Source organism: Cimex lectularius, unplaced genomic scaffold (assembly GCF_000648675.2).
Source record: "Cimex lectularius strain Harlan isolate CLEC.00 unplaced genomic scaffold, Clec_2.1 scaffold91, whole genome shotgun sequence".
NCBI classification, from domain to species: domain Eukaryota; kingdom Metazoa; phylum Arthropoda; class Insecta; order Hemiptera; family Cimicidae; genus Cimex; species Cimex lectularius.
In genome coordinates, this window is record NW_019394227.1 from 8,422 (window position 1) to 20,597 (window position 12,176).

At 33.4% G+C, this 12,176-nt stretch overlaps 1 protein-coding gene across 1 annotated transcript; it reads left to right on the top strand.

The window, feature by feature from the left end:
• Nucleotides 1–4,376: 4,376 nt before the first annotated feature.
• On the top strand, nucleotides 4,377–11,496 carry LOC106673994 (alpha-(1,3)-fucosyltransferase B-like). Its single transcript, XM_014406405.2, has 9 exons — nucleotides 4,377–4,460; nucleotides 8,388–8,469; nucleotides 8,554–8,594; nucleotides 8,663–8,702; nucleotides 8,770–8,885; nucleotides 8,952–9,168; nucleotides 9,257–9,440; nucleotides 9,494–9,668; nucleotides 9,726–11,496. Exons 1-9 carry the CDS (start codon nucleotides 4,377–4,379, stop codon nucleotides 10,188–10,190), a joined length of 1,404 nt encoding a protein of 467 aa, XP_014261891.1. The 3' UTR covers nucleotides 10,191–11,496.
• The last annotated feature ends 680 nt before the right edge of the window (nucleotides 11,497–12,176 follow it).

The following is a 12,176-nucleotide window of genomic DNA, read 5'->3' on the forward strand; positions in this document are numbered from 1 at the left end:
TTAGAATTGATAAAGTCAATAAATGCATTTTCCAGTTCCGTTTGATTTTTGAATATTATGTGTTGTAAGTAGTGGTCCAGGTGTCTAAAAAAATGGTAGTCAGTAGGCGAGAGGTCCGGAGAGTAGGGTGGGTGAGGCAAAGTTTCATAGCCAAGCTCCAATAATTTTTGTGACGTTACACGTGACACATGTGGTCGAGCGTTGTCATGCAACAAAATGGGCCCTTTCCGATTGACCAAAGAGGGCTTCATTACTGCCAATTTCTGATGCATGGTATTAATTTGGTTACAGTATGATTCAGCATTGATGGTTTCGCCAGGATTTAATAAGCTGTAGTGTATTAAACCAAATGAAGCCCACCATACCGTAACCATTACCTTTTTTTGATGAGTTGGGGGCTTTGGAAAATGTATTGGAGCTTCTCCTTTGTCGAGCCACTGTCCAGAACGTCTAGTGTTATCGTAGAGAATCCACTTTTCGTCACATGTAACAATTCTGGCCAGAAATGGGTCATTTTTGTTTCGACAAAGAAGTGATGCACAAACATCAAAGCGCTGATTTTTTTGGCGATCGTTTAATGAGTGTGGAACCCAATTTTCGAGTTTTTTCACTTTTCCAATCGCCTTGAGGTGGTCAGCGACGGTCGTTTTACTGACTTTGAGTTGCTCTGCAAGTTCTCGAACAGTTGTTTTGGGGTTTTCTTCCACCACTGATCGCAGAACATCATCATTAAGAGAGGAAGGCCTTCCACGACCTTCTTCATCTTCAAGGCTGAAATCTCCCTCCCGAAATTTTTTAAACCACCTTTGCACAGTGCACTCATTAACACAACCCTCGCCCCAGACTTGGTTAATGTTTCTAGCCGTTTGGGCTCCGCTTCGGCCGAGTTTAAACTCGTAAAAGAAAATCGTACGAAATTCTCGCTTTGACATTATAAGGATGACTGAATTATTTCCAAGTAGCGGAATGCTACAGAGGTAAACAAACAATATCATTTGGAAGAGGATTAATAAGTGTTGACGTAAACAGAATATTTTATATAGATTTTTTTTAATGAAAACTTAAAATCCTGCATTATTTTCCGGACAACCCGATAGTAGGAGATTGCACTACTGAGAGTTTCATAGCTGCCCTCAAAAGATTTATGGCCAGACGAGGCAAATGTTCAGAAATTTATTCTGATAACGGAACTAACTTTGTCGGTGCCAAAAATAAATTAGCCAAACTTATACAATCTCCTCTCGCAAACACAACTATTACTAATTCTTTGCCTGCAGAGCACATTAAATAGAGCTTTATTCCCCCTAACGCTCTCAATTTTGGTGGGCTATGGGTGTCTCATATTAAGATTTTTAAATTTCAATTCAAAAGGATAAGTAAGTAACTCTTAGCTTTAACATTCGAAGACCTGTGCACCATTGTTGTCCAAATAGAGGCTTGCATTAATTCCAGTGCTTTGACCCCTGTCTCCTCCGATCCTTTTGACCTAACTTACCTATCCTCTGGCCACTTTCTGATTGGTGATTCACTGACTGCATTGCCAGAAACCAATACTTCTGATATCCGCAAAAATTACCAAGCCCGATGGAAGATGTTGCAGCTAATGCGAGAGCATTTTGGGAAACGCTGGAAACACGAGTATCTTTCATCCCTTCAGATGTGAAGCAAGTGGTCGCAGCCGAAAATTCAGTCCACTTAGTTAAGTAAATTCCGCTAATAATCCGAACCGAACCGAATCCTCAACACGATCCCTTACTTTAACCCTACCTAATCTAACTTAACTAAAAGGTTGAAGTTCAGGTTTTTATCAGATGTGCTTTCAGGGACAAAGTCACAGTGGCCCAATGATAAAGCGGCCGAGTACTGATCCAAAGACTATGGGTTCGAGCCCCACCCTTAATAAATTTTTTCATCTCAATTTGTAATTGTGCATGATATACTATTTTCTAACCCTAAACATAACTCCAGCCTTTTTCTTAACTTAATATTTCCCAAACCCTAACGTTACCTAACCTCGCCAGTCCCTAACCCTATTCCAACCGAACCAATTACCTAACACAACCTAACCTAACCGATCCCTAACCCTAACCCATTCGAACACATTACCTAACACAACCTAGCCTAGCCTTATCCATACCATCGAACCTACCTATTTAATCCTACCAAACCCTACCCTACCCGTTCGTAATCCACCCATACGCATTCCCCGGTAACGTGAAAATATTCACGCAAAAGAAAATTTCCCTAGCCAGCCTAAAAACGAGTTGTCAAGTACCCGGAAAATAGACCCTTATTACGTATAGAACTCAAGACTCTTAAGGTTGTTTTTTTCTTTCTAGTAATATGTATTGATGCATTGACTGTATTGTATTCATAGTGCTGTTCGTCCTCTATGTAAAGTTTTGTTGACTTTTTCGAAAATAAAGCCATCCAACACGCAAATAATTAGATCGTCTCAAAATTTATAAAAACTTGTTACCATCTAAAATGATTAAACTATCAATTAATTTGTTTACTGACTGAACTACATCAGATCGACTTAATAAAATGAAGGTTGGACAATTAGTTAATCATGTGTTTAAACAAAATACGTTAGTTGATGTGAAATTTTTTAAACATAAAACTTTAGATATTTGGCAACTTCCAGTGCCGTTAAACAACGCTAACTTACAACAGGGATGGAACAAGGTGTCTACTGAAAATCATTGTATTGACGTTTATGGACTAAATGGAGGTCTTTTGCGAAAGGAGACATACATTTTGCTTTCTCATCGTATCCACAGTTGTCCATATCGTTGGCTTCCTCACTTCGTCAGTAGGATTGTCTGTACGCTTTTACTACGACATAATGGAACCGAATCAAAACGCTTTCTTAAAATTCGGATATTCCTTAAAATATGTGAGTTCGTTGAATGCAATATTCCAATTCATATATCACCTCATCGCACTCATCGTTGATATTATGATAAATTGTTCGAATACTGGGGATGCTCCGCCCAGATTGATTGCTGTGAGGTCGTTCATCAGATCGGCCATCGCTATACCAGTTGGAATATTAAACGGCATCACGTACTGGGGGCTGTATATACAAAATATCGAATTACTGGGGATACCTAATTATCCGTCTTGGCTACGCCATTTCTTATACACGTCGCCTCCCTTTATTTTAATATGTGACGTTTTCAGCTGCAAGGGTGATTCTGCCAACATGATTATTGCATTTTGCACGATATGTATTTTATCATTTTTGTACTTGATATGGCTTCATATCATTTACCATTTCACAAGAGTGTGGGCGATCCCTTTCCTAAAACATTTCACCCTTCCGCAGAAGTTAGCTGTGTACGGTTTTGTCGTCATCGTGGAATATATATTTTTCACCATTGGCAAGATTTTAAATGATCTTTTGTGGAGTGAAGATTTCGTTCTCAGCTTTCCGTGTTTACGCAATAGGATTGGGGCACCTTCTCGTTTCATTTATGGTAATCCGTCGGATTCCTCGGCCAAATTTAAACAAGATTTAAGTAGAACACAAAGCATTTACACGGATACACAGAAAAAAAATAAATCCGCAGAAAAAAAATAAATGTTATAACCTGTCCTTTTTTTACATGTGATACGATTATATTAATTCAATATAATTACAGAGAAAAATAATGTTGATAATAAAATGAAGGAATTAGAAAAGATGATTTACTACCGGTTTTTTTAAACCACTATTTTTCAGTTTCATGTGTAATTTATTTTATATTTATTATTCTTGGGTATTTAGAGGGACTGATGAAGAATTCAAGATATAAATATTTAGAAAAATACTTTTATTAACTTGAAAATAAATTTACAAAATAATTTTTCAGTTTATCAAGTACATATGCTTAGTGTAGCACTATCATTCGTATCAGTCTTTTGTCCATTATAATTAAATCTTACAGTTGTAACAGTACATAAATTTTTTTTTTCAGTTTTCCCCTTGACTACAAATGTCGCTAAAGCAAAGGTATAGTTAGTTTGGTCTCTTCATCATCATAAATATTGCCAAAACCGGCTCCTTCCTCACTGAGTACATTTAGTAAATTTAAAAAGTGTTCGGAAAAATTTGGACCTTTGCTTCTCTTGAAGGACCAGGTTGGTCCATTATTTATGCAAATATCAAGGAGTTGATATTCACATTGAGAATTTAGAAAACTAAAACAGAACTCCCAAAAAAGTAGTGTTTACAGATGCCTACCAAGTACCAGATACAGATGATACCTGGCGCCCTCAAACTCCGGCTATGGAAGGTGGAAGCTTCTTACAATTTATATGGGCGCCATATACGGTGTCATACCTCGGGTTAGCAAACAGACGACATTAAAATTACCCTGTGGGTCTCAAAGATGATCGCGATTAAATCAGCTGCAGTGGCATCTATTGCAAAAATCACCCCTCCAAAAGCGGTGAACACCACCGCTTTATTTCATGTTAGTGGGGCGTGTACATTCGTTCCTCACAACTCGCAGGGTTCGAATCCCGCTCGTGACACTGATTTTGTATCTCAACCCATACTTTACATAAAGAATCCCGCTTGTGACACCAACTTTTTCATCTCAACCAAGACCTTAGACAAAAAGTATAATTAAAGAAGTAATAACATATGAGGGGCTCTATAAGCAAATCTAAGGGTAGGAAGGCAGTCGTGGGAGAACAACATGCGTACAACTATCCCGCCATCAAGCGTATCACTACCAAAGTATTTTACCTTATGTGTGCAAAACATATAGCGAGAAAGTGAAACATGCCCTCCCTTATTCCTTGAGTGCATATAGTACAAGGGTCACGATCCCGCTGCCGCTCCATCGGAACGCCATTCAAAGCATCTTATCAGCTCGCATCCTAACCTGAAAAGCAAAAACAGAATTCGACACAAACAATACCCCAAATTCATTTTTCTTCTCCAGTAATGTTCTACTACTTGTGTTACAAACTTTGTCCGTAGATTCTACATTCAAAAAGGAACCAGAAAGTCCTAATTAAGTATGGTCCGAATCTCCACAGTTATTTCAACTTCTTCTGATTTCTTAAGAGTTCACTACCTTGCTTCAATAAACAATGATATCTCAAAAATTAAAAAGTTTTGGACAAATCCGTTGATACCATTGAAAACTAAGTTAAATTTCCAATAAGATGTGATCAATACTAAACTTGAAAACCTTCGTGAAATAAGCGTTTTAGTAGCGAGAGCTTTGAAAAATTTTTTTTTCAAACTTGATAAACTTACAATGGTGATTCTAAACTACTATTCCAAACCTAGAGACCAGAAAATTTCAGAAAACTTAGTCCATTTAATATCCTTTTTAGTGGTGTAATTTATTTTTTAATTACTTTTTTCAAAGATGAAGAAATTGATGGAGGAAAGGAAGGAAAGGAAAAAACCGTGGCTGACGAATTCGTAAGGTGGAAAATTTAAAAAAAAAAAAAAAAAAAAAAAAAAAAAAAAAAAAAAAAAAAAAAAAAAAAAAAAAAAAAAAAAAAAAAAAAAAAAAAAAAAAAAAAAAAAAAAAAAAAAAAAAAAAAAAAAAAAAAAAAAAAAAAAAAAAAAAAAAAAAAAAAAAAAAAAAAAAAAAAAAAAAAAAAAAAAAAAAAAAAAAAAAAAAAAAAAAAAAAAAAAAAAAAAAAAAAAAAAAAAAAAAAAAAAAAAAAAAAAAAAAAAAAAAAAAAAAAAAAAAAAAAAAAAAAAAAAAAAAAAAAAAAAAAAAAAAAACGGAAATTTTGAATGAATTTATTAAACGTTTTTTAATTTGGGTTCGAAACCGAAATAGTGCAAGTGTTTACTTATTTACCAACACGACTGCAACTTTGATTAAAGAATTATTGTATTATTATTCTCCGGAAAAAAAGAGTTTAAAGATTCAAAACGTTTTTAGTTATCTATGTCATATCTTGCTAACACTATCTATTTAGTTAATATACGTTGATATACATCTTATGTTCGGGTTTTGCGGGTTTAATGCGACGACAGCGCGTCGAAAATACATTACGGAGGGGGAGAGCATTTCGAATAAAAATTAAAAAGTTTAATATTTATTCAATATTTTCTTAAGTCTTTTATTTTTTATTATTATTAATCTTTCCACCGTACCAATCCTTCAACCACGGTTTTTTCTTTTCCTTCATCAATTTCTTCTTCTTTGGAAAAGTAATTAAAAAAGAAATTACACCACTAAAAAAGATATTAAATGGACTACGTTTTCTGAAATTTGCTGGTCTCTAGGTTTGGAAATAGTAGTTTAAAATCACCATTGTAAGTTTATCAACTTTGAAAAATTTTTTTTTGAAAGTTCTCGCTACTAAAACTCTTATTTTACGAGGGTTTACAAGTTTAGTATTGATTACATCTTATTGGAAATTTAACATAGTTTTCAATGGTATCAACGGATTTGTCCAAAACTTTTTAGTTTTTGAGTTATCATTATTTATTGAAGCAAGGTCGTGAAATCTTAAAAAACCAGAAAAAGTTTAAATAACAACGAAACTGTTGAGATAAGGACCATAGTTAATTAGGACTTTTTGGTTCCTTTTAGAATGTAGAATCTACCCGCAAAGTTTGTAACATGAGTAGTCGAACACCCATATAACAAGAACCGTTCAGATTCTCGTGCACGCTGCAAAGATTGATCCCTTAAATTTCACTTAATTGAGCTGAGGATGTTTTTAAGTTGCATTCTCCTCAGAGGCTTATTTTCCACATTAAACTGCAAAGAGAACCAACAAATCTTGATTTTGATGCTGTAATAATGTAGGGAAGATTCTGAGTAAATAATACCTTTAAGATTATAACCAAAATTTAGTTCCTGCTTATATAGGTACAAGGGATCTATTGTGGTTTCAATGTAGCATATGGTTCGAGGAGGCAGCATAATTTAAAAAAAAAAATTTAAATACACGATAAATATCATTCAATAAATTAATGATATCATTTTGTTCACAAGGAAATTTCCTACAAAATTAGTAAGTAAAAACTGATAAAAATTTATTTTACGTATCCTTGCCTGAATTTAATTTGCTTTCCTTAAACATCCAATAAATTTTGTTTCTGATAGCTTATGATTGGTTCTTAATTTAGAATCTGTCTTTTTCTCAATCTCTCTCTCTCTTTCTCTCTCTCTCTCTCCCTCCCTCCCTCANTCTCTCTCTCTCTCTCTCTCTCTCTCCCCACTCCCTTTCTCTCTCCTCCACCACCTATATTTGTGTAAATTAACATAATTTTATTTGTGCATTATGATGTACATAATCAACAAATTTTAAATTTTATAAGAGATCCCATTCATTGTCCTTATAATCCCACAGTCCCATAAATCATTTAAACTTGAATTTACTAGACAATAAGATGATTCTCGGAGTGGATGTTGTGTAGATCCACCCGAAAACATCATGCAGTCCCATTAGTAAATTTTCAGGCAAATATAGCCCTTTTTCAATTCCATTTAAAGTTGTTAAACTACTTTCACTACTGTGTGTTTTTCTTTAATAAAATATCAGAAATTAATTTGTGAATCACATCTCCACATTCTTTCTGGCCTACAATATAGTCATTCTTGCATGAGCCAGTCATAAAGACATTTTCTAAAATGAAAATTTATTTATTGTGGAAAGAAATGAAATTGATAAGTTTTAAATTATGACAATAAAACAAATGAAACATTATATGACTAATCTAAATAACAAATATCTTTAGAAAGTATCTGAAATCTGAATGTCAGAATCTGAAAATATAAGTCAAATCATTATAATGGATCCAATATTTTAATTTTTTACAATACCCCACAGCACATTGACAAATGTCAAATATTGCTAGATATTTTACTGTTAAGCTTTACTGATACTTAAAATATTGTGTTGCTACAAAAAAATTTGTTCTGTGTAGATGTTAATGTTGATTTGATTTAGCCATGTATACAAAACTGTTTGATTCATTATTTAATGTTACTTTCAACATGTAAGTAAATTTTATTAAAAATCTTTTTATTCTATTTTGTTTTCACTTTAGGGTGGTATGTTGTCTGTCTTATGTTTTGTTTGTTTTTTATTATATTTAATTTTATTACTTAAAAAATTAAATTATTTTAGTGATTTTTTTTTAGTAATAAATAGGGTATTTAGTAGAGTTTTATTTGATTGTTTGTAAGTAAATGGCTCAGATTATGTAATATGATGGGTCTATTTAGTATTATATTATTTAATGTGATTTCTCTAGGGTGGGGTGATATGACCTTCGTATCGTTGATTCTGTTCAGTCCGAAGTTAAAATAACGATCAGGCACATGTTAGGGTCGAATTTCTCAAATCCAATCAGTAAAAACATGATTCAAACTTTTATATTTTTTTATTATCATCTGATTAGAATATAGCCAAGGAAATGGGAACCCTTTCTGCCATTCGACCATTCCAAATCAGCACTTCCTGGAAATCAGGAGTTTTATCACCGCTATTGTAAGCTCAGTCCTCAGATCACAATGTTTCTAAAAAGAAGACAATTTAAGTTAAATCTTTGTTACATTTTAATATTTGGCTTAGGTTTTGTTGGTTGCTACATTTGTTTACAATTGTTGTTATATGTGAGTAAGCATTACAAAACAAGTCTGTATACAATTTTATTTAAAAAAATTATTTAATTATTTTATAGAATAAATTACTTCAAGGCAAAGAGTTATCAAACAACGAAAGTATGTATTAATTTAAAATTGAATTTATTAATTTTTTGTTGTTAAATTTCTTTTTAAAACTTATTAGCAAACACTATTATTTGGTGGACAAGGTTCATTACACTTGACAGAATTAAAACATGCAAATCATCAGTTTGTAAATTCACAGCAAACAGAAGTTCAGCCAATCTTGAAAATGCAAAAGTATAATTCTCGTACAAAATTATTTCTGGAGTGTTGGAATATTTGTCATAACGATTTTTTTCCCAGGCTTTTTTATTTTATGGAAGCTCATTCAATCAGAGCGATCTCCCGTTACCGAGGGGTGATAAAATTTGGGCACTTTTCCATGAGGAGTCCCCAAGAAATGTCCCTCTTTTTTCTCATGAGGAAGCCCTGATCTTATTCAATTTATCTTCAACGTTTAGCCGATATAGTGATCTACCTCTTACATTACAGTTTTTACCCTCATTGGACAACATTACAAGTAAGCTTTATAAATAATAAAATGCACTATATTTTGGGTTTAAAAACTTTATTAGACAGAAAAAATATTTAGGACAACTTTTATGTAGGTGTTAACCATTATAAAACTTTTGAGGAAAAGACAGAGTTTCAAAATACTCTTGCACCTGTTATATACCTTCAGTCAGATTGTTCAACTCCTATAAATAGAAATACTTATGTAGAAGAATTGATGAAATATATTAAAATTGATTCATATGGAAAGTGCTTAAACAATAAACAACTTCCTGACAGGTCAGTATGAAGTATAAAATAATAAACAAAATACAAAATAAAGTTTATTTCAGTTTGCAAGATGCAATGAAAACTTTTCTGTCTTCTGAGTTGATTGAATTTATTTCAAGATACAAATTTAGTATAGCATTTGAAAATGGAATATGTGAGGATTACATCACTGAAAAGTTATGGAGGCCAATAGTTGCTGGTTCATTACCGATTTATATTGGTTCTCCTTCTATCAATGTAATTTACTCTCTTAAAATGAACCATATTTTAAACTTAACTAAATATTTCTTTTAGGACTGGCTACCAAATAACAACACTGTCATTTATCTATCTGACTTTAAGTCTCCCAAAGAATTAGCAAGACATCTTTTATACCTGAATAATAACAAAACGGCTTATGACTCGCATTTCGAGCACAAAATTCAACGTAAAATAATCAATGATAATCTTAAAAAGAATTTCAGACAATACTGGACTGAACAAGGTTTGGGTGTAATAGACGAGTTTGAGTGTCTGGTTTGTGAGAGTCTAACCAGGCCAGGCTTCAACGTCGTAAGGAAGAAACATTACGACTGCCCACAACCTATTTCTATTGTCGATTTTAAAAATAATATAACAAATTATTGGCTTTATATCTACAAGACTAGCAAATGTGAAGCAGTCACACTGAAGAAATTCGTAGAAGAAAATAGATCAGTGGATAATCAGTTTCCTTCCGACACCAGAAAAATTCTGTCAGATTGTATAATAAATGATTGAGAATCGACACTAAATATTTTTTGAAATTAAACTTATAAGTTGATGAATTATACAAAATCTGAATTAATATTAAGATATAAAGAAATACTATGACTGATCTTTAGAATTAATTTATGTTAATTAAATTTAATCTGTTTCATCATTTTGTAAAAAGAAACAAATATTTTATTAACTTAGGCAATCTTACTATTCTTTTAGTTATTAAAGTTTAAGGAAAAATGTTATATGTAGTTCTAGTCAGCGAATCAGTAAACTCATCCCAAATCCCTAAAACCTGGGGAAATACAACAATATGATGATATCGTGGGAACGAGGACACAAGGGAATTTTAAGTAATGAAATAGCACACTCACTGGCCTGAGAAGGACCTGCAAGACCATATATATGTGCTGAACCTATTCTTTGGATAACATAAACAATGGCATAATCTTCCATTACAGAATGGATCCAAAAAATACAAAAGGAGAAGTCGACATACTCTAGGGGCTCTAGACACAGTAAACTTATGCTAAAACAACCCTAACCAAGGCTGGCAAACTCGCTGCTACAATTAGAAAGGACTAACCCAGAGGAGTGATAGGACTATTTACAGGACACTGACATCTGAGAAAACTTCAACATGGTGTCCAACTCAATGATGACTCCATTTGTAGTTTATACAATGAAGAGGGAGAACCAGCTCTCTAACATCTTTGATTGGGGAGCGACACCCAGGGAATGAAATTGTAGCAGTGATGGTCAATTATTTAATATTTCTGAGGAGAAGGAACGAGCCGATTGCACTGAACTAAGGAACTAGAAAGGAATAATAGCCTAGAAGTCTGTAGAGCCTAGGGAGCACAAACACTGCTTCCTAATATTATTCATCATCATCATCATCATCATGTTACCAAACTTCAAAATGATTTATTATCTGTGTTATATTTCTGTAATGTATATAATTACTTTATTATTAGTAATAAATTAAAGTTAAGTGGTAATTAAGTACGTTTTTTTACTGAATCTTTCATGGTTGTCTTTGAGGGCACATACATAAACAATAAACAACTTCTCCCTCCCCCAATAATCTGATAAATCATCTATAAATAAAGCAAATAGCTAGAGCATAATATACAACCTTGTTTAACCTGAAATTCGCATTATATTGATGAAATAATTAAAAATGCTCAATGATTTTTATCACTTGTGAAGGAGTAACATACAAGCATGTTCATCCATAACATTCCGACCAATATTATTGCTTTTACAGTGGTGATTATGAGTATACTCTATTTTATAAATGCATGGTTTAAAATGATTTGTTTAATTTTTGAGATGAAAAACATTTTATTTATTTATTTTTTTAAGCTTTTTGTTTGGGAACCTCTCAATCCATTTCTCCCTCCATCACTCTCTCACTCTCTGTATCTATCTGTCTATTTATCTATATGTTTCCCACCATTCTCTTTTTCACTCCCTCTCTTTCCCTTTTCCCCCTCAATTTCTATTTTCTCTCTCACTCCTCCTCTCTCTCTCCTTTCCTCTTACTCTCTCACCTTCTCTCTCTCTCTCTCTCTCTATCTATCTCTCTCTCTCTCTCTCTCTCTCTCTCTCCCTCCCTTAGACTATCTCTCTTTCTCTCTCCCTCTCTTTCTACCTATTTTGCCCTCTCACTCTCTGTCTCTCTATCTCTATATACTTTTCCACCTTTCTCTCTTTCTATGTATTTTCCCTCTCACTCCTCCTCCTCCTCTCTCTCTCTCTCTCTCTCTCTCTCTCTCTCTCTCTCTCTCTCTCTCTCTCTCTCTCTCCTTTCCTCTGACTTTCTCTCTCTCTCTCTCTCTCTCTCTCTCTCTCTCTCCTTCTCCCTCCCTCCCTTGGACTATCTCTCTTTCTCTTTCCCTCTATTTCTTATTTACTTTGTCCTCTCAATCTCTCTTTCTATCTATGCACTTTTCCCTCTCACTCTCTCTCTCTCTCTCTATCTCTCCCTCCCTCCCTCTCTCT

Bases quoted from the DNA above. Each gene is read 5' to 3' on its own strand.
- LOC106673994 (XM_014406405.2), top strand. From the start codon at position 4,377: ATGATCGCGATTAAATCAGCTGCAGTGGCATCTATTGCAAAAATCACC. The intron at 4,461-8,387 runs GTTAGTGGGGCG...ATTAGAATATAG, and splicing joins ACACCACCGCTTTATTTCAT to CCAAGGAAATGGGAACCCTT. The intron at 9,169-9,256 runs GTAAGCTTTATA...ACTTTTATGTAG, and splicing joins CTCATTGGACAACATTACAA to GTGTTAACCATTATAAAACT.